The 23,500-nt window shown below is 40.0% G+C and overlaps 1 protein-coding gene across 2 annotated transcripts in view; it reads right to left on the bottom strand.

Moving 5' to 3' along the window:
• Positions 1–78: 78 nt before the first annotated feature.
• Positions 79–23,500, bottom strand: part of LOC121444768 (gamma-taxilin) — a 56,425-nt gene continuing 33,003 nt past the window's right edge. Inside the window, exons 4-10 of one of the 2 annotated variants that reach the window (XM_041646674.1) lie at positions 16,785–16,955; positions 14,073–14,267; positions 11,092–11,211; positions 9,988–10,062; positions 6,759–6,851; positions 4,022–4,117; positions 79–2,927 (exon numbers count right to left, since the gene is read on the bottom strand). In XM_041646674.1, the coding sequence (XP_041502608.1) occupies positions 2,589–2,927; positions 4,022–4,117; positions 6,759–6,851; positions 9,988–10,062; positions 11,092–11,211; positions 14,073–14,267; positions 16,785–16,955 (1,089 nt within the window). In that variant the 3' untranslated portion in view covers positions 79–2,588. The remainder of the gene's footprint in view (positions 2,928–4,021; positions 4,118–6,758; positions 6,852–9,987; positions 10,063–11,091; positions 11,212–14,072; positions 14,268–16,784; positions 16,956–23,500) is intronic. The other variant, XM_041646675.1, reaches the window with a different exon arrangement.

Raw genomic sequence — 23,500 nt, 5'->3', positions numbered from 1 at the left:
GAGAAATAGGTAAAATTGTTCCTTTGGATTTGTACGCAATTAAGGCCACATGGGCAACCAAAGAATACACGAAAGCTGTTAAATTCATCATACATATTTACTTAATCTATACAGAATCGAGTAGATAAAATCAGATTCACGTTAGTGAAAAATCTCTACAAAATGTATTTGAAAAGCAAAACAAGACTGCCTCTTAACAATTCATATCCTCATGAAAGACGTGGGCTGTAAAAATAAAGCAGTGTGTTTAGCACAAACTAGAAGATATCTGCATCATTTTTTCACAGTTATTTCCATCTACAGTCTGAAAGAGGTAGATTTTTCTGCAACACCTGAGAATTGAATTGTAATAACCAGGTGTGTAATAAAGGCAGTTGCATACATAACTAAAAAATACTGGTCTCAAGACCAGGAAATGTACTTCTACAAGTCTGAGGATGAAATGGCCTGATATCCAAGACCCAAGTTTTTGCTACATTTTGGGGTCTATTGCCACTATAAATATACATCAAGATTGCATGGTAGTGCACCAAATGCAGTAAGTGAATTCAACATTTAAACCTTTTCTGGGCCAGCCTAGTAGCATTACAGTGTTCTAGATTATGGTAGATACAGGGCGTGCTACAAAGCCACAACACTGGGCTGGTGAGGTGATCACTTTAGGGGGAGGGTATCCTTCTCTGAGGTCCCATTTGTTTTTATTCACAGAGTAATGGGAGGAGGAAAGATTCTGAATACATTACCAGACAGAATCACTGTCCTCCAAACATGTAGCTAAAAATGCACGTAAGCCAAAAGCAGCAGGCCAGGACAGTTAGTCACATTGCTTTATAAAGCCCTTGAAAATATGCAACAGGTTCAAGATTTACAGTCTTCCACACAGGACAAGCACCACAAAAAAATGTGGCAGGCTACACACGTGGCTTAATAAAATGTTAAGAGCTATGTATCCAGCAGACTTATGAAATGTGATCATTAGTAATAATTTCAAAGTAGATTATATTTCTGATATACCTTCAGGGGAAATGATCCAGTATTTCTAGTAGCTGAAGGTGGGAGAGTATTTATGAGGCTATTGGAAGGGATTGTTCTTGTTTCTGATGAACTGACAGTAATAATCAACTTTATGAATTTCTTCTACTGTCTGACCCCTTGATTACATGACCAATGCGGAATAGTTTTAAAAAGATACTCTATTCCCGCGACTGTTTTCTATTTTTGGACAGTTTTCAATTCTTTGAATCCAGTTTAGACCATGAATGTCACAGGAGTTTACAGATAAAACTTTTAGCAAAGAGAAATGGAGTTTATTCAGTCCAGTAAGCAATTCAACAAGTGTCAGTCAGTCTGAAAGATTTGCTGAATAGAATGTGGTGTGTATTACTTGAACCTTTTGAAAAATTACTTTATAAAGCATTTCATTGCAAATTATACCAAAATAATGAAGACCTTCTAGCAGTTTGCATGGCTGAGCCACATTCAACACTGAGAAAACAAAAAAAACTAAGACATGTTTTGCTTAGTTTTGAAATTCCCCAATTTAAAGTATAGAAACATTAATACTGGTTTGTTTTAAGTGACAACATCTAAGAAAAGAGAAATGAACCAGAAAGCTTATATAAGTTATAGGTTGTTTTCACTATGTAAACAATCTGCCAAGTCTTCCCAAGATTAAAAAAAAAAAATACTGGTTCCAGTGTTTTTTACTTTGGAAATTTCTTTCTGGAAACAAAGTGCTTTGCTGATGGAACTTGTAGGGACTGAAAAAAAGCTTTTGCCTAATATAAGCTTCATATGAATTTATTCTTGTTCTAAACTCACAGCAGTGAGCAGTTTTCAAAGAATAAGCTTTTTGTGGGAAATGGAGAACATGTACATAAACCACCACCATCTACTACAGTAATCATCAGGTAGTCCAAATTAATTTCACATGTGGTACATTCTATCCCCAAATCAGCACAATATGACTACTTTTAGTCACAGAAACATTGTCTGTTCATCCAATACTTTGCCTATTTTGTTCGCAAGTAACATCTTTATATATGTTCTGTCAGAACTTCAAGGTTATACGGTCATCTCAATTTGTCAAGTAAATCAAGAAAAGCTAATTTGAATGAAAAATGCTAAGCTTGTTTCTGACATGTTCCCCCTTTAAATAGGCTATTAAGCAAAGGTAATCACCTTGGTATTTTCCTTTGTATTAAGGGGCCAAAATGCTTAAATTAAAATTGTTTTCACATCAAGGAACCATCATGAGGACATAGTTCCTTTAATGGCCCTGTCTTGAATGATTTTAGTTGGGAAAATTAGGTGCAAGGAGCAGAAAGAGAAAGGACAAATCAATGAAGACATGCACTCCAACAAAGGGGAAAATGAGGCAGATGTGCAACATAGATGAAGGAAATTTATAGATTAAAACTATTTCAAACTGCTAAGCAGCCTCCTGTACCACATAAGTCCAGTAGTTCTAAGAAAATACAGATATGGTAGAAAAAGTAAGAAAATTTTCACCACAAAACCAATAGTTACTACTAACAGAGGAAGTTATACACAAAATATATCTCTCAATACAGTGATCACATTTCACCCTAGTCAACTGACTCAATGCCTTGCGCAGAACCTGAAGATGAGGGCTTTTGTGCAGCACTTCTTCTCTCACTCACTGACTTGGCTTTGCCCCTAGCCTCCAAGTGCATTCCCAGGGCTCTTCTTGAAGTGTTCATCTCCTTGAATGAATCCAGGGCAGCACAGGGCTGCATCGCAGGTGCCACCAAGTCCCCATCTGCTGCTTTGATAGAGACCTGCTCTTTCAGGACTTCGACCTTCTCGTTGAGCTCATTTCTCTCTGTCTGAAGAGCCCTGCACAGCTTCTCTAACCGTTCCAGTTTTATTTGAAAGGCCTTGTACTCTTTATCACGGACAGTTTTCTGTTGGTTTTTTTTTTTTTGTCAAATGAAAAACAAAACCAGTCGACAGTTCCATAACCTCATTAAATATAAATTAGGTGTTGTTTTTAAACAAAAATAACTGCACTGAACCACATTGTTAACTACCTGGTATTATTATATATGTCTAGTTTAGAAACCTAATACTTTCATGCCTTGATGGTCTGTGCTATTTAATAATAATGGCTTTAAATTTTGTTCTTAAAAGTAGATGAAATCCCCTTAACTTGAAATTTCACATTAACTTTAAAGAAATTGAAGGTAGTTGTCAAAGACTTGCAAAAACTAAGATTACTTAGAACAATAATTTGTTTTTCACACATGATTTCTCTTTAGCCCTGGCTGTCCTAAAACTGACTCTGTAGACCAGGCTGGCTTTGATGTACCTGCCTCCCAAGTGTTGGGATTAAAGGCAGGTGTCATCACTGCCTGGCAGAATAAGATTCTTATACACATGTGCTCTAACATTGTGCAGTCCTGTCAAATTTATGAAGATGTGTAGTGACTGCAAGCAATACATTTTCACTTGGAACATGGCCAAAAAGTTTTTTTGTTTTTTTTTTTCAGGTAGAAAGGCATTCGGGGTGTTTGCTGGTAGTCATACTAGGAAGTCCAACGAATGAGCTTCCCTAGGCCTGGACAATGCATCAGCACCTCTCAGTTGATTTTGTTTTAGTCTCTCAAGATAAGGTCTCACCATGTAGCTTTGACTGGCCTCAAACTCATAGAAATCCTCCTGTCTCTGACTCCTGAGTGCTGGTAAGGTGTACACCGCCAAGCCCAGCCATCTTTTAGCCATTCTTGCAAGTGCTTGACCTAACTTAGACAGTCAGCACCTTTGGCTGGGACCTAGTAATCCTGGCATTTTATAGCAAGAATTATTATAAATTCAAGTTTGAGAAAACATTGTCTCAAGAGGATGCTTGTATTAACTGGGCAATAAATAAAATGTTTGATCCTTCATTCAGGACTCTACCACTATCCATCTACGAGGAAAGGCATCATCAGTCTACTCAGTAACTATCGTACCCTGCGCATAACTAATGACACATCCTAATCTCAGGGAACCATCTTACCTCTTCAGCCATCTGGAGAAGTGCTTTATTATTGTTTTCCCATTTGGTGCGCCATACCATTGTCTCTTTTTCCAGTTTTTTAATCTTCTTTGTCATCTGTGAATGAACATAATTCAACTTTAAAATCCTAAATTACCAGTTAAATTTTCCTCATATATGTGAATGTTTAGACTGCATGTATGTCTGCACAACATGTGCCTGGTGCTCTTAGGAGGTGAAAAGAAGGCATCAGATCTAGAACTGGAATTATGGATGGTTGTGAGCCACCGTGTGGATGCTGGGAACTGAACTCGCGTACTCGGCAAGAACAAGTAAGCTTAACTGAGCCATCTCTCCAGGGCTTAATTTAATTCCATATCTTATCCTACCAGCTGTCCTATCAAAAAAGCTTTAACGTTGCTTCCCTCTCTGCATTTGCCTCACTGAGCTGTTACAAGCATAAATCATTTGTGAATTAGAAGCGGTGGAATTTAATTATCTACCTTAATTTTGCTAAAGATAATAAAGTAGACCCAAAAGAATCATAGGAACATTTTTGGGGTGTGTGTGTGTGTAGCATTGACTGGGCTGGCCTCTGATTGCCCATGCCTCTGGATTGTTAGGACTAAAGGCATGTAATATGCCTGGGCAAAGGAAAATTCTTAAACCTCTGCTACAAGAAAAGTTGAGAATGAGATTTATCTATGCTTATCAATTGGTCACATTCTCAGTATTCCAGCTGTGATTTTCAAGTCAGGACACTGAGCCCCAGGTGCTATTAAGGGAAACAGAACAAGGCAGACCAGATGCTTTCTACTGGTAGCTAACACAAATTAGGACAAAGGCGGTGGAAAGAGCTCATGGAAGAACTGAGTTGAGTACTGACCCACAGTGATCTGTATTTTTCCATCCCACAGGATCTTCCACAAGGATAGCAAATTTGGGGAATCCCTGTCTTGAACTGTGTTCCACTTCAACAGTGAGCATGTGCTGGAATTCAGCTAATACTTACTGTGCCTAACAGTTACCCCTCGATCGGATTATCAACTCAAAGGACTGGTAGGCAGAACAAATCACCTGCTCATGGAAGTCTCCAGATTACTAGGTCTAAAAATACTTGAAGGTGGTAATCTGAGTACTATTTAGCTCCTGGTAATTGAACACATGTTTAATGAGCCAAACACTATCTGAATTTGGTGGGTCTTTTTATTTCCTTTAAAGGGCCAGTAAGGCCGGGTGGTGGTGGCGCACACCTTTAATTCCAGCACTCGGGAGGCAGAGGCAGGCGGATCTCTGTGAGTTCGAGACCAGCCTGGTCTACAAGAGCTAGTTCCAGGACAGGCTCCAAAAACCACAGAGAAACCCTGTCTCGAACCCCCCCCCCAAAAAAGGGGGGGGTCAGTAAGAAGGTGTTTTCCACCAAGCCTGATGGACCTGTTTGATCCCTGGAACCTACAAGGTGTAAGGAGAGACCCTACTCACAGAATTAGTCATCTGACCCTCACACATGTGCCATTGCACATGCATGTATACACACAGTAAATGGGGGGGCACAAAGTCAGAACAACTTGTTTACAATCACGCTTTTTAAAGATTTATATTTTATTTATGTGTATATCTATGTGCACGTGGCTGTGGGTGCCCATGCAGACCAGAAGAGGGCATTGGATTTCCAGGAGCTGGAGTTACCGGTAATTTATGATTGACTTGACTTGGGTGCTGAAACTGAGACCTCTAGAGGAAGGAATGACAGCCACTATTAACCACGGAGCCATGTGTGTATTCATGTGTCTGGGGGGTATATGCACATGAGCAAAATGCCCAGACTAGGGATAGCATGAGATCACTTGGAGTTACAGATGGTTGTGAACCACCCAACATGGGTGCTCTGGAACATCAACCAACACTCCAATTCAGTGGAATAATAGTCATGGCTTACACTGTACACTATTATAATACTTTTGAACACTACTTTTTTTTTAAAGGTTTATTTATTAAGCATACAATGTACTGCTGGTAAGGAAGGCACCAGGTCTCATTACAGATGGTTGTGAGCCACCATGTGGTTGCTGGGAATCGAACTTGGGACCTCTGGAAGAGCAGGTAGTGCCCTTACCCTTTGAGCCATCTCTCCAGCCCCTTGAAAACTACTTTTAAAAATTCTCCATTATAGTCTGATGTGACATGTACCTATAGCGGCAGTTACCTGGGCTGAGAGGCTGAGGATTGAAGCAAGAGAGCTGCTTGAATTTTAGAGGTTAAGACCAACCTGGAAATCATAGTGAAACTCCTAAAACGTAAAACATGAGGTGTGGCAGGCTAAGCTTATAGAACATTAAATATTCAAGGTCATGTCAAATTATGCCAGTCTACTTTTAATGTAGCCAAGAAAAGGAATTTTTTTTTGAAATGATTAGAAGTAAGCCTGTTACGTGACTGAAAAGGCCTATTTCTAAGTTAGCTGAGAATTGGTGTTGCAAGTCTTTAATTCTAGCCCTTGGGAAGCATAGGCAGGCAGATCTCAAGGGCCATCCTGGTCTATGGGGCAAATTGCAGGAGAGCCAGGCTGTTACAAAACAACAAAAAAGGAATTTATTGCAATTAAGGAAAAATCTTAGAAGTATAAAGAAGCTACTTGGTTGGGGGCACACTAATATATAAAAGACAGTATCATAACAATATAAACTCACTCTAAGTAGTAATAAAGAGCTCAAAATATCCCTTTTATATTTCAGTCTACTAAAAAACATACAAATACCTTTTCCATTTCCTGCCTGAAGGTTGTAAAAAGTTCATTGCTTTTTGCCATAGTAGTCTGGAATTCTTCAAATTTATCCATATAAAGAGAAAGCTACAGAACAAAATAAAAAGTTGGTTATTCTGAGTTCCAGGTAAACAATTCAAACTCATAAACTTAACTACATGATGGTATTTGTTATAAATGACAGAACAGCAAACACCCAATCTCTGGATAGCAGCCAGATGCCTGAAATTCTAATAACTCACAGAGATCTAGTACTTGGGAGGTTATTGCTGTTAACATATATTTAAATTGCAGGAATATTAGCATTAATTATAACCCCATTAATTAAAATGCATTGGGTGTGGCAGTCAGAAATTTCATGCCCCTGCAAAGCTTTGAGCTATGCCCCAACCTGTGAAAATTAAAAGACCATGTTTCTGCTTAGTATCAAGAATATCTCCTGAGTGCAGGCAGAATGGTGGTTGGGGATAGTGAGATGATTAAGGAAAGAATAAAAAGTAAGAAGCACCATTTTTTTCTTTTAAGTTCAAGGAATTTGATGTATGTATGTATCAAACACGCACGCACACACACATATATCAAACATAAGCTAGCCCACCCTTTATTCTACTTTAGAGAAAACCTCCAGAGAGGAAAGGACATCATGTCAAAAGAAAGGAAAAGCTTTAAGATCCAGGAGGGAACCGTTCAGAGATAGTCTAATGTTATTACGAGGAAACAAGTCCAGAGGAAGAGATTCTTTCCCTCTCCTGAGATCACAAAATACACAGAAGTAGAGGGGCAGGATGGAAAGAGTGCTTGGTGTTCTTGCAGAGAACGTGGGCTTTGGTTCCCAGTGCCTGCATGGAAGTTCACAACTATTTGTAATTCCCTCTTCTGACTCTGCACCAGGCATATACATATATTACACACACACACACAGACACACACACACACACACACACACACACACACACACAGACAGACACACACACACAGGCAAAGCATTCATGCACATAAGATTCTTAATCTTAGACACCAGAAGACCATGTAACCAGTGATGAGAGGAATATTATACATAACATCTAACAAAATGTGGGAAGTTGAGATGGAAGGCAGCCCGCCCACAGTTATAGGTGGGTGTGCCATATGGGAAGCACTTGGAGCAGGTGCTGCTGTGGGGGAAGCAGCAGCAGACAAGTTCATCAGGCTAGAAGTGATCACTAGGAGACAGGCAACAAGGAGTATCTGCATAAAAGTGTAGGAAAAGAATAGAACTACAATAGAATGCTGAGGATTGAGCATAAGCTAGTGGAGGTGTGTTCCACTCTAACATCCGAGGCTGACAGCCTGAAGTCAGGGACAACAGTGGTGCTCAAGTTGAGTCGAGAGCTCTTAATGCACTTGGAATTAGACTCTCCAGTAGTTTCAGTGAAGCCTGTTTTGATGATGGGACATCCAAAGGAAGTCTGTCTGTCTCTCTCTTTGACACAGGATTTCTCTGTGTTACAGCCCTAGCTGTCCTGAAATTAGCTCTGTAGACCAGGCTGGCCTCGTACTCCCAAGTGCTGGGATTAAAGGTATGCGCCACCACCGCACCTATACCACAGCTGTCTCTTTAGAGAGTTCAATGTTGGCCCACAGTAGTGAATAGACAGTAACTATCATTACACTTGGACTTACATGGCTAATCACAAAACAGTGGGCCAAGGCAACTACTATGAAATACCACAGTAAAAGCAGCAAATGAGATCAACTCTTGAAAAGGATAGTGACAGCAAAGGAAACAGATGGCAAATGTCAGTTTATCAACATCTGCAGAAACATGGACTTTATACTTCATCCACATTGATACTCATCTCCATTCGTACAACTGAATGTATAGGACTGAGCAGTAATGGGATTTGAATTTCCTACCAGTCTTCTGGCATGATCATAACTTATGGTGAAAAATACTAAAATTTGTACTCTTAAATTAGGCTAGCTTTGCGAGGTTGTGGTGATGTATGCCTTTAATCCCAGTATTTGAGAGGCAGGCAGATCTCTAAATTTGAGACCAGCCTGGTATACAGAGCACGTTCCATGACAGCCAGAGCTGTTACACAGAGAAACCCTGTCTCAAAAAAGTTAGAATCGCTTTGTAAGAAGTTTATCTCACCAATACTGTAGAATGTCCTACCCGACTCAAAAAATAGTATCCAGGGGCTGGAGAGATGGCTCAGAGGTTAAGAGCACTGACTGCTCTTCCAGAGGTCCTGAGTTCAATTCCCAGCAACCACATGGTGGCTCACCTATAATGATCTGGTGCCCTCTTCTGACCTGCAGGCATGCGTGCAGACAGAACACTGTATACATAATAAATAAATAAATCTTTTAAAAAAATAGTATCCAGAAGAGGTGATTATAAAGATTGATGCCAACCAGGGGTCGTGGCGCAAACCTTTAATCCCAGCAGAGACAGGTGGATCTCTGTGAGTTCAAGGTCAGCCTGGTTTACAAGAGCTAGTTCCAGGATGGCCAGGGCTGTTACACAGAGAAACCCTGTGTCGAAAAAAAAGACTGAAGCCAGGCTTAATGTATCTAGAGTATTACTTAAAGAGCCTTGCACTAAACTTGATAATTATTTCAATAATATTTAAGCTAAAAAGGGGTAGATTATAATTACAAACACCTAATTTCACCTATTAAGACAGAAGTCTCTCGGACCATCTCCTCAAGAAAAGAGATGAATAGTACACACTATTATTCCAAACATTGTAACAACTGCAGAATTTGGAGTGAAAAGGAGAGAAAGCCTTGGCTAAAAGCATTTCACAAAACTACCTACAAGTGAAACTATGGTTACAAGTAGTTTTAAAACCGTTTAGGTGCTAAATTGGCACAAAATTACAAATATGTTAAGGTATGTGAAATTTTATAACATTCCTTGGATCTGGAAGTTTGTCAGTTTCCTTTAGTGAGAAATGAGGTAACACAAATGAAAGCCATGAAAGATGGATAACTAATTTTATCCCAGCTGGGCTGAGATTTGGGAGTGGGAGCCTACTAAGACATAAGTCTTTTAGTACTATAAACCAGGGACACTCAAATTTGGAAGGACACCCTAAATGAAAAGAGACTTCCAAGAGATATGTGTGATTGCTTCCTTTTCTGGGAACAAGCAACACCACCTTAGAGAAGATTGAACGTACTTATTAAATGAACGATTTTTCTTAAAATTCGCTATCCCGAACTATCAAGTTACCTGCTGTTTTAGTTGTACTTCTTGCTGTTTCATTTGTTCATATTTGTGCCTGGATTCTGTTGCTTCTTTTAGTAACTAGAAAACAGAAACATTCTTGCAAAAGTACTAATAGCAATTACAACTGTGAATATATCGAATAATGATCCAATTCTACCGCACCCTTTTGTTCACTGTTTTAGCAAGAATGACTACCCTAAAAATGGAATACCTTCTTTCAGTTGCTGTCTACATTCACCTTCCATTATTATGCTTCTTAGCAATGCTTACAGAAGCAGAAAGGCATCTTTTACTTCTTAATTAGAAAAAGGTAAAGGTACTGTGGAGGCCTAAAACAATTTACAAAATTGAGGTTTAAGGGTGGTATTTTAGGTAAAAATAATCACATGTCTAATATTAGCAGAAAACACTGCTAAGTACCTCAAATGGCTGAGCTACCTGAGGAGCAAGATAAGACTGGTAGAAGGCTATGGACAAAAGAAATGAAATTAGATAACAGGATTCTAAGCATAAAAAAACAAGAAAAAACTGGTGAAGGATGATGCTTCGGTTGATAGAGCGCTTGCTGTATGCCCACAAGCCCTGGGGTCCAGTCCTTCGCAAATCATAAATTGGGTGTGGTGGTTCATGAGTTCAAGTTCATCTTCTGCCAAGGCTACAATAAGACCCCAACTCAATAAACTCACAAAATAGTTACACCGATCATAGTGTCAACTTATTCAAAAACAAAACTAGGGCAAGGTATGGTGGTGCCTATCTTTACTCTTCTATTTTACTTTTCTTTTTCTTTCTTTCTTTCTTTCTTTCTTTTTTTTTTTTTTGCTTTTTAAGACGGGGTTTCTCTGGGTAGCTCTGCTGTCCTAGAACTAGGCTGACCTCGAACTCCCAGAGATCTACCAGCCTCTGTCTTCTGAGTGCTGGGATTAAAGGCATGCGCCACCACCACCTGGCAGTGGGAGACAGGCAAGTGGATCTCTGAACAGAAGTAGCCAAAAGCTTTCTAGAACTAATAATTAACTATCATACCCCTTGGGTGACATTAAATGTTTTAGTTAAAATACTGGCAATACCTTTTTTCTTTTTTTTTTCTTAAGGAACAGAACTTACAAACTCTCTTTCTCTTTGATGTTTTTCATCAGCTTCTTTTATCAGCTGTGTCGTTTGCTGAAGTTTCGCATCCACAAGCTGTTGTTGCAATTCCTTGTGTTTGAATACTTTATCAATGTGCTATGAAAAAAGAATTCCTTTCATCACTTCATGAAGGGAGGAACACAATGGGGAGGAAATATAAGATGTTAAAACACTGCTTGCCCTGCTTTCCTGTAAAACTCACATAGCTAATAATCTAGGTCTTCCATCCCTACACCTGTAACAATGTTTGACACCATCTGCAAGAACATTGCACTGTTGGAGCTAGGCACCACCACTACAAGCTTTGAAATTCTTGTTTCTGCTGTGTACTGAGAAAGTAAACATCAAGACACACACATACACACACCTTTTATGCCCATTCCTTTTTTCCCTACCCATTAAATTTTGCTAAATTCCTCAATTGAAGGTAGCATAAGTCAAAGCCAAACGAAGGCAAATTTATCAATTAGGTAAGTTTCTGTCCTGCTAAATCTCAGTGCCAGAATCTGTTTGCTGAGTCAAACCAAAGGTGTTTGGTGCCTTACCAGACATCAAAACATGCCACCTTGGAACTGCAGAATTGGGATTCTTCCAGTTATAGTATGATATGTGACAGGAAGAATACTAGTTGGTGATAAGATAGCCTAGGTATTAAAATGGCAAATTATATTTTCATTTATGAATTTGAACACATGATTCTCTAATGAAGAAACAGTCCATTAAATAATAAAAGAATCGTTGTAAGAAAATTAGGATTTGGCCTGGAGGCACACTTCTTTAATCCCAGTGGGAGGATCTTTGTGAATTTGAGGTCAGCCTGGTCTACATAGCAAGCTCCAGGACAGCCAGGATTACAGAGGAAACCAAAAAGAAAATTAGGGCTTTAATAATTTAATAGTAAATCTTAGCCTGAATGACAACAAACCCACAAAACTTTATTTAATAAGCTCTTCAATAATAAAAACAGACCAAGGAAATCTGTATTTTGGAGATGAGACATAATCTAGTGAAGTAGACAAACTTTATTTAGATTTTAATTCAGATTTTTTAATAACAGGAAAGTAGGAATGCTTAAGCGTTCTTGCTGCTCTTCTTGTTGTTGCTCTTGCAGAGGACCAAAGTTTGTTTTCCAGTACATATGATGGGCAGCTCACAAATGCCTGTAATCCCAACTCCAGGGAATCCAATACCCTCTTATATGACCTCTTGGGGCACCCACACACATATAAATTTTAAAAAGACAAGCAGATGCTAACTTCACCTTTTAGATGTGAAAATTATATGGCCAAAAAGAGCTTTCTGAGTTATATACTGAAATATCTATGAATTTAAGAATTTTAAGGCTGTTCTTCCAGAGAATTTGAGTTTGAATCCCAGCACTCACATGGATGCTTACAACCAAGTATAACTCCAGTTTCAGGGGATCTGACACCTTCTGGCCTCCTTATGTGCACAGATACATGTGCAAACAGAACACCCATACACATAAAATAATTTTTACAAATTTTTAATGAGTTCAAGCCATAGGAAGTAGAGACATGACTCAGCAAATACAAGTGCTGCTCCGATTTTGGTTACCAGCACCCACCTTGGGCAGCTCACTGTCACCTATAATTTCAGTTCCAAGGGATCCAGTCCTCTTCTGGCCTCTGTGGCCACTGCACTCATGTGCACAAACCCACATCCAGACAAAGACAAACATGAAAAATTAAAAATAGACTGTTGATAAAATAAACAAAAACAGAAAAGACAGAGGTCCGGGATATAAGTTCAATGATGAAACATACTTAGCATACATAAGGTTCATGGGATTGATCCCAACACTAAAAGATAAATAAAAAATAGGGCCGGGCGGTGGTGGTGCACCGCCCGGCCTTTAATCCCAGCCTTTAATCCCAGCACTCAGGAGGCAGAGGCAGGCGGATCTCTGGGAGTTCAAGGCCAGCCTGGTCTACAAGAGCTAGTTCCAGAACAGGCACCAAAGATAGAGAAACCCTGTCTCGAAAAACCAAAAAAAAAAAAAAAAAATAGGGTTGAGGGTAGCTATGTTAGGAACAGAAAGTTCATATAGTATGGCCAAGGCCTTGGATTTGACCACTAGCAGTGCAAAAACCTAAAAAATTAGTTGTTGCTAGGCAATGTTGGCAAATGCCTTTAATTCCATCGCTCAGGAGACAGAGGCAGGTAGACCTCTGAGTTTGAGGCCAGCCTGGTTTACAGAGCTAGTTCAAGAACAGATAGGGCTGTTACACAGAGAAACCCCATTTAAAAAAAAAGAATACTTTTTTTTTTTAAAAAATATTTATTTTATTATGTGTACAGTATTCTGCTTGCAGCACCAGAAGAGGGTCCCAGATCTCACTACAAATGGTTGGGAGTCCCCATGTGGTTGCTGGGAATTGAACTCAGGACCTTTGGAAGAGCAGTCAGTGCTCCTAACCTCTGAGCCATCTCTCCAGCCCAAAAAGATGTAAATAAAGGCTGGGCTGGGCTGTTCAAACAGGAAAATATATTTAAGCCCATGAATTGGAAGTCACCCAGGGCAATAAGCAAAACCCAATATCAACAGGAAAAAAAATCAAAAACAAACATAAACCTGAGACACAGATGTAATGAAATGGCTATAGATTATCACAAATGTCTTGAGATGCAGGTTATTCCGGGGCCAAGCATTCATTCATTATTAGTCCAGATAAGAAAATAATGTAAAAATTGCCATCTTCTAGTACTTCATGGAACTAGTATTTAACAAAACTGGAAATTATCTTGCCTATTCATGCAGATAGACTCTTATTTAATCTTTCTGGTTATGCAATGGTTTGATCCTTTCCCTAGTCAATAAACCTACCTTATACTATACACGAAGAATTCTAAAACATCCTGTAACAATACTTTTAAAGTAAACAGAAGTTACTACTAATAGGGAGAAACTGTGGAAAGCAATTGAATGGTATTACCTCTTCCCTCACTGCATACTGCTCAATGAGCTTCTTCAGCTTCTCTCCCAGTTCGATGTTCTCCTGTCGGAGTTTGGCATTATGTATGTCATGCTGTTCTAGCTGGGCTTGTATTTCATTTAGAGTAATCTGGAAATGTGCTGTTGCTTCTTTACGTCGCTCTTCTTCCTCTCTTGCCTGCTGCATATTTTCCTCCTAATACCCAAAGGAATTTTTGTTAATAGTACACCCATGAGCAAAATGCTCAAAGAAGCTGCTGTTGCCAGGCCCGTGACCTCAGCTACTCAAGGCTGAGAAGTTCAAAGCCTGCCTGGGTTTAAAGAGTGAATTAAAGAACACTTTGGGCAACTTAGTGAGACCCTGTCTCAAACGAGAGGGTAGGGGAAATAGTTTAGTTGGTAAAGTGCCTACTGTCTAAGCCTAGGAACTGAGTCCAAATCTCCAGCACCCACATAAAAAGTAGGGCATGGCAGCCTGTGCCTGTATTCCTAGCTCTGGAGGGATTCCATATGCAAACTTACTCTACTACCCGCAACACACAAATGGACACACACACCAAAAATAAAAAAGGTTAGAAATGCAGCCTGGTAAAAAAGTATTTGCCTAGCATGTGGAGAGGAAGAAAAGCTGCTGTGGCTGCCCTGAAACACTGCTTCTAAAGTACAATTTGTCCTCCTTACTTAGGATCAGAAACTTTCTCTGAGTTCGAGGCCAGCCTGGTCTACAGAGCAAGTTCCAGGACAGCCAGGACTGTTATACAGAGAAATCTAGTCTTGAAAAAAACAAGGCAAAAAAAAAAAAAAAACCATACAGAGTGATGAGATATAGAGTCCCAGTTATATCAATTGACTGTATACTGGAACAGGCTTCTTGATAACCACACAAGAAATCAACTTAGATGAGTCTGAGCAGACAACCCTCCTTCAGTTTACTTTCTAGGCCACACCTCTCTTACGAGGTCAAGAGACCAATGGTATACTTATTTTAAAAAGCTTACCTTCAAATGTAAATTTTACTACATTTAAAACAACTCTAGTTATAGGGAAAAATGCCTAACTTTTAATTTGGGGGTAGTGGAAGTAAGTTAAAAGGATTGATTGAAACAAGGGCTTTGAGCATACTCGGCAAGTGAGTAGGCTATATCCCCAGTCCAATTTTTATTTTTCATTTTGAAACAAGATCTCATTAAGTTGCCCAGGATGCCATTGAACTTGTTCTGTAGCCTAGCAGGTCTTAAATTTGCATTACTTCTGGCCTCAGTCTTCTAAGTAGCTATGATTACAGGCGTACACTGTTAGCCCAGGCATCTCATTAAGAGGTATCTTATTTAAAGGTTCAGGGCTGGAGAGATAGCTCAGTGGTTAAGAGGACCTTGGTTTGATTCCCAGCACCCATCCATAACTTCCAGTTCAGGGTAATTCCCATTTCTGATGCCTGCTTCTGATTGTAGCCACCAGCTATCTACTGGTACACAGGTATACATGCAGGCAAAAATCTCATACACATAAATAAATCTATTTTTTAAGTAAAATAAATATAAAAGATCAAAAGTAAGACTGAAGAGATGGCTCAGGGATTAAGAGCACTTACTGCTCTCATACAGAACACAAGTCCAGTCCCCAGCATCCATATCAGGTGGCTCACAACCACCTATAACTCCAAGAGATTCAGGTTCTCACTGTGAGCGTGTGTGTGCACACCCGCCCCCCCCCCCCATAAAATCTTAAAAGGAAGCAAATGTTAATTCCTATCTGGTGAAAAATCCATGTCCTAAGTGCTGTTGTATCTAGGTCCCTGGGATGTAGTTAAGAGATTCGGTGTTTGATCAGAGTTCCACCTCAAAATCCCACTCTGTTGTATGTAAGGACAGGCCAGCTACAATGTTAAGAGGCGGATCCTTTTCATGGCTCTTTTTTCTCTCTTCCTCCATGCATACCAAGTCATCTTTGGGTATCTGCTCACTCTTCCTGTATAATCTGCCAAGATCTACGTGCAACTGCCAAAAGTACTCAGTACCTGGGAATGGCCACGGAATGTTGGGCAGTTCAGCCCTGACATCCACCTAGTGCTCAGCAATGCTCCTTTCTGAAAACACTGATTCTAAATTTACCAGTTTCTCATTTCATGGCAACTTCTTTAGTTTTCTACAGCAACTCTGGGCTTCCTAAACCATGGCTTCAAGAGGGGGGTGGGTGGGCTGGAGAGATAGGTCAGCGGTTAAGAGCACTGCTGCTTTTGCAGAGAACCATGTTCATTCAGTTCCCAGCACCCAGCAGATAGTGGCTAATAACTATCAGTAACTTACTTCAGTTACAGCATATCCAACACCCTCTTTTATCCTCTTCCAGCACTAGCCATGGACACGGTACATATATATACATGCAGGCAAAACACCATACACATAAATAAAACCTTTTAAAAAGGAAGCTAGAGAGTGGGGGTTGCAATGTTTACTTATTCCCTGTGACCAAAATATGAAGGAATGAGGGAATTCCTTTTTTTTTTTTGAACAGGAAACCCACATTTAACATACAATGTTAACTATCAGTCTCACATTATATTGTCTCATATGAAGCATCAGCCCAAGCAAACCAGAAAGGCATATCTCATCTCTGGGTAGGCACAAATTTCAAATAGATACAAGATGACCTCTTGTAAAATCAGCTGAGAACATTATTTCTGTAAAATAGAAAAAAATAAATAAAAACTAACCTTTAAGGTCTTATTGTGACGCTGAAGTTCCCTGCAAAGAGACTCCAGTTTGCTTCTTGCCAAGATGGCCTTGCTGTGTTCACTCTGCAGGTGAACTTTCTCTTTCACGATCTGGGCTTGCTTCTTCTGCATAATCTTCATTTGTTTCTGAACATTTCTGCTCTCCTCCAGCTAAAATTATCAAGTACTTTACATTCAGGAAACATATCAAAAGCCCCTCAGTACCTCAGTGAATGCTAGAAGAATCAATTTTCTTTTTTAGACTTACTATGCAATTTTCTTTTTTAGACTCATTATATAGCCCAGGTTGGCCTACAACCCTCAATCCTCCTGCTTCAACCTGAGATTATAGGCATGTGCCACCAAACTCAACTGAGAGCTAGGGCTGGAGGGGTGGCTAGGCAGTTAGGAGCACTTACTAATCTTCCAGGGGACCAGTTCAGGTCCCAGCACCCACATTAGGTGGCTCATGGTTGCCTATAAGCTGGAGAGCTTCAAGGGATCCATCACACTCTCCTGACCCCCATGGGCACGGGCGTGTGTATACACACACACACACACACACACACACACACACACACACACACACACACACACACACACACACACACACGACATTTTAATTTAAAAAAATAAAATAAAATGTTCATTGCCCAGCATGAAGGTCCTGGAAAAAATGTGAGCATCACAAACATTTTATTCAATAAAGATGAATATTCAGATGTCATGAGCCCAGTCTAATCCCAGCACTCAGGGAGGCAGAGGCAGGAGGATCACCATGATTTCAAGGCCAGCCTAGGGGTACATAATGAGTACCAGCATAGCCTGGGCTACAATATGGGCCTTTAAATACAAAAGAAGCCAACTATTGGACTGAAGAGATGGCTTCATGGTTAAGAGTGCTTGCTGCTGTTCTTGCAAAGGATCTATTTAAGAGTTCAGTTCCCAGTACAATCTGTAACTCTAATTCCAGGAGATATGATCCCCTCTTCTGGCCTCCTCAGATAATGCATTCAGTGTGTGCCAAATACTAAGAGATTAAGTTATAGCTCGCCCAGTAAAGAGCACTTGCCTCCCACATGTAACACTGGGGCAGGGTTCCATCTCTAGCATCACCCAATCATAGGGCATGCAGGAGGGGGGTAATACTGCATCATATAATTTTATTCAAACTGTTTCATGCTATGTGACACTACCAATGTCTCTGTTCTAGTTGTAAGGAAGGTAAGCAATTTAGTGTAGACAAAAATGACCTTAATCTTTCTTCAGCCATTTAGATATACTTCATCTTCAGAACAACCTTTCAATATTCAAGTTCCACTTTATTATCCAAATTTTATATAACTATATCATCCCAAGAATTGCCCGAGAGTACAGAGTGTGGTGGGAATTGGAATCTTGAAACTTTCTACATTGACCTGCGGACCTTTGACAGACTTCAGAGACTAATTACAGATCTTTTTGGTTTCAAATCAGTGATTCACAGGTAATTTAGGCTCCTCAGTTTCCAGCTATAATCCTATGAAGTGATCTATTTCTTGTCCAGAAGTTTCATGTTCTCAGTTCGTAACTTAGTTGGCAAAGCTAGCGTCTCTTGAGTTTCTGCTTCTTGGGTAGCTCTCTGTCTATAGACTCTTTCCTATCTATTAAGATTTGCTGAGGGGCTGGAGAGATGGCTCAGCGGTTAAGAGCACTGCCTGCTCTTCCAAAGGTCCTGAGTTCAATTCCCGGCAACCACATGGTGGCTCACAACCATCTGTAAAAGAGGTCTGGTGCCCTCTTCTGGCCTGCAGACATGCACACAGACAGAATATTGTATACATAATAAATAAATAAATATTTAAAAAAAAAAAGATTTGCTGAAATCAAAGAGGGATTGTTGGGACTGGAGAGATGGCTCGGTGGTTATTAAGAGCACTGGCTACTCTTCTAGAAGACCTGGGTGAAATTCCTAGAACCTACATGATGCTCTTAACCATCTGTAACTCCCTGGCTTCAATTTCTAGGATACACAGGCAGCTTACAATTGTCTGTAACTTTATTCCCAGTGATCTGAGACCCTCTTCTGGTCTCCAAGAACACCAGGTACATGCACGGTACACAGACATACATGCAGACAAAATACCTATATACATAAAGTAAAAAAATTTAAATAAAAAAAAACAGGATTATTGTGCTTTTTGTCTTTATTATAAAAGAAGCTGATGTTGTTTCGGCACAATAAGGTCGCTGGGGTTGGGAGGAGGCTTGCCACGCAAACCTTATGGTTTGGGTTCAATCCTTGGAACTCATTCTGGAAAGTTGTCCTCTGACCTCTACATGCACGTTATGGCACTCAGGTACCAGCACTCTTTCTCTCACACATAAACACACACATACACAAAAAAGCTGGTGTTTTATGAATCAATACTGAACTTTTTTTCCTAAAATATCCACACATTATTGAACTAAATTTAGAACTTTTTAACTAAGCAGTACTCAGGGTTCTCTGTAAGAATTGCTACAATTTTAGGCTTGAATAAAATGAATCCCTTTCAAGGTGACATCCACACTAACAGATAAGATGGCAGCCTTACCAACCTTCCTGAACATCTTTGAAGAAATTCATGCAGAGTCATAGAGAACAAGAGTGCCATCTTGTGGCTATTCAAAATGCACTAAACCTTGTAGAAAGATATAGTGGCTCATGCCTGCAATCCCAATACTTGGGAGGGTAATGGGGGCAAGGCGATCAGGAGTTCAAGGACATCCTTGGCAACATGAGTTCCAGAATACCCTTGGACAAATAAAACCAGCTAACCAAAAATTCCTACCAAACTATCTACTTACTGATATTAACACTTTTACAGAAATTCCTCCAGGAAGAATTGCTGGTTTTATATAATATATAAAGTTGCCCTACTATGGACTAAGCATAGCAATATAATTTCAGAGGCTTAAGAGTCAGATTGAACTACTTACTGTCAACCACCTCTACTCTAGGACCATCACAACCCTGTGTTCACTAATCCTTTTTATGTTATTTCATCTGTGTAGTCCTAAATTAAATTTTAAAAAGCAAAAACACTTTTTGTTTTTCTTGTTGACTGAGGAACTGATATTTTTGCTTTCTTTAATAATTTCCATTAATTTACACTAAGCAGTCACATGGTGATTCTGGGACGCCACATTCTGGATTATATTGCTACAACTCAACAATACTGTTGGCATGTATCTACTGATCAGGAATTGTTAGGGGCATTGTGGGCCACAGACCCTGCCATGTTAAAAAAAATATACACTTCTCTCATGGTCAGGTGGGGATAAAACTGGAAAGGATTCCTGTAGGTTTCATTCTAATGACTTACAGGCAGGAAGTGAGGACCTTCAGGTTGAAAATTTGGGGAGACATAATGCCACAAGTCAAGAAGGACTCAGGCATTCACAGATTCTTCTGGGGGTGATGTAGGTGTTTCAGCTGACTTCAACAGAGAAGGGCAAAGAGCAGAAAAAAGAATCTAGCCAGTAATGAAAGCTCACTTGGCAGTTAGTCCCAGCAGGCATAGAGGATTGTTCAGGACCAACTCCACATTCAGCACACTGTAGACATGGTGCAGCACAGCTCAGATGGAGCCCACATCCAAGTCAGCAGCATTTATGGCAACTTCATAGTGATGGAGATTCTAATAGCTAGCAAGTTTTGAAAGCCAGAAAGCCATGTTCCATGTCTAGCAGGGACATGTTACTGACAAAAGAGTCAACAGAGAAGTGCATCCCACACATAAGCTTATATTCCTTATTTCTCTTCTTTTGAGATACTGATTTCTTCTTGCAGTACATGTGTATAGTGCAGACATGCTCCATTCTGGTTAAATAGGTACAGGGTGTAGGCAGTCATAAGAACTGCTGAATGCCAATGACAAGCCACTTCCGATTTCCAAAGCTTATCATGTATTCATATATATATATATATATATGTGTGTGTGTGTGTGTGTGTGTGTGTGTATGTATTCATGTGTATATACACACACACACACACACACACACACACACACACACACATATATTTTTTTTTCAAGACAGGGTTTCTCTATGTAACAGTCATGGCTGTCCTGGAACTCGCTTTGTAGACCAGGCTGGCCTTGAACTCACAAAGATCTGCCTGCCTCTGCATCCCAAGAGCTGGGATTAAAGGTGTGCACCACCACCCCGCTTCATGTATTCTCTTTTTGAGCATGGTATCACTATGTACATACTCCAAGCTGGCCTCAAACTCAGAGGTCCAGCTGCCTGCAGAGTGCTGGAATTAAAAGTATGCACCACTACTCCAGCCATCATGTATTCTTTAAACAGATTGAAAACTTATTCTTTCTTGTGGACAGTTGAGAAAAAAACAGGCTTTTGATGGAGGAAGGTCATTGGCTAATAAAGGAACTGCCTTGGCCCATTTTATTGGTTAGAGGATAGGTGGGAGGAGTAAACAGAACAGAACGCTAGGAGGAAGAGGAAGTGAGCTCAGAGACTTGACAGCTCTCCTCTAGGGAGCAGACACCTGAGAGAGACGCCATGCCCCACTCCCGGCATGAAGCTCCGACCCAGGATGGACTAGGCTAGAATCTTCCCGGTAAGACCAGTTCTCACAGATGGGTTGATCGGGATGTGAGAATTAGCCGGTAAGTGCTAGAGCTAAAGGGCCAAGCAGTGCTTAAAAGAATACAGTGTCTGTGTAATTATTTTGGGGCATAAGCTAGCCGAGCAGGCAGCCGGGGTGCTGGGGACGCAGCCCCGCTGCCCTTATTACTACAGTTGGCGCCTGACGTAATGGACTAAACCCACTTAAAAAACCTGAGAAGGCTTAAAAATAAGGGAGAGAGAGTTTAACACAGATTTTTGCTGTTTGTTGGTGGCATGCTGTAGAGAGATTTCCTGATTGGGCAACAGTAGCAGAAAAAACGCTGTGTCATTTTAAAGCGCGACTTCCTGGGGCTGTGCTGCTATTGCTCCTGCGGGAGACAGAGCTTTTGAATGGAGCATTTGGAGTAAAGTGCTACGATTTGTTTGATGGCAACTAGACTCGCTGTGTTCTCGGGTCTGCTCTGCTTGCTAACAAGCTAGCGCCTCATCTAAGAGAGGCTTCCTGACTCAGCTTCAGCTGCAAAACCCTGCAGCTCTTAAGAGGTCCTGCCATGAAACACTTAAATGGTGTTGACGAAAAGCTGAACGCATGCTTTTCGGGTTTCAGCCATAACAGGAAAAAAGCTGCGCCGATTAAAAATGCCGGCTTTCTGGGCTGTCCTGCCAGGACAAACTCTGACACTTTTACACAGGCGGTTTGTGCGGTTTGCAAGCACAGGCTGCTGAAGCTCGCTTGCTGGCTACAGCCAGTACCTCAGCCATGAGGCTGGAAAGCTAAGGAATGGGCTGGATCCAGCCGGCAAAGCCACGCCTTTAATCCTACTGATATTGCTTGGTAAATTAAAGACTCGTGTGGTCAGAAAAAGAGAGATACAGTAAAGAGAGATTCAAAGACAGAGAAAATTTCTAAATGATTTACAGTGTGTTAAAAATATATGCAGACTAAAAGTCAAAATTATTAAAGTAAAATACAAAAAAAAAAGGAAGAGAGTTGTTGTGTGTGGTAGCACACGCCTTTAATCCCAGTGCCTAGAAGGCAGAGGCAAACAGATCTCTGTAAATTCAAGGTGTAGTAGCTTACACCTTTAATCCCAATGCCTGGGAGGCAGAGACAGGCGGATCTCTGAGAGTTCAAAGACAGCCTGGTCTACAGAGTTACTTCAGGTCAAAGATACAGAGAACCTGTCTCAAAAAGCAAAGAGTTAAAAGTAAAAATAAACAAAATAGAGGTTAAAACAAAGCTGCACAAAGATGGAAAATACACAGAGAATTTTGATACTGTATGCTATTATGCTCTCTTTAAATTATTTAAATGCTGAGGAAGGAGCAACAGATGCTAAAAGATATTTATTTATAAATGCTGCTGAACTAATTCAACAAAGATATTTTGAAAATGCCTTGACTTTGAAATTTGGCTCTAAGGACATGATGCTTTGGAAAGGAGTTTCTTATTTTGTTTTCACAGAGGATGAGACGCTGTTCATTTCTTCTATTCCAATTTGGTATGATGGACCACGCCCTCCTGAAGGGTTGTTGTGAACATCTTCAGAAAATTGCTTTGCTCAACTGCCAACTGAGATGAAACTAGCACACAGGTTATACCATGAAAGACCTAATTAACGACACCCCCATTCAGCAGGAAGCAGTTTGGAGAGAAATAACTGCGCCCATATTCCCAAATAATGTTTATAAATGTTCTTTTACATTTAAAGGGGGATATGATATAGGTATGAATAATTTGCATTAATATAGATTTTGCTTTATTGATAGAGATTTACGGTCAATTTTGTTATATGTATATGTATTTCTGATTTTGATTAAGGTATTGTGATTGTGTAGTTCATTTAAATATGTACTGTATAATTAGGAAATATAGGTTGTTGATGGATAATCATAAGTAATCGTCAAGTTTGTAGTCATGTTAGTTAGATTTTCTAGATATATAGAGATATATTTTAGATAGACATTCTTCATGTCTTTCAAAGATTACAGAATAGGACATTTAATGTTTTAATAACTTAGGACTTTTCATGACAACGAGACACTCTGCTCCTGGCAGCACCAATCTACTTCAAGAGGAAGATGGGCATCGAAGAGGATCC

The sequence above is a fragment of the Microtus oregoni genome, unplaced genomic scaffold, assembly GCF_018167655.1.
Source record: "Microtus oregoni isolate MIOR12 unplaced genomic scaffold, Mior012 000140F_ref0000409, whole genome shotgun sequence".
Lineage (NCBI taxonomy): Eukaryota > Metazoa > Chordata > Mammalia > Rodentia > Cricetidae > Microtus > Microtus oregoni.
The sequence above is the reverse complement of the archived record's forward strand: the minus strand, read 5'-3'. Positions and strand labels throughout refer to the sequence as shown.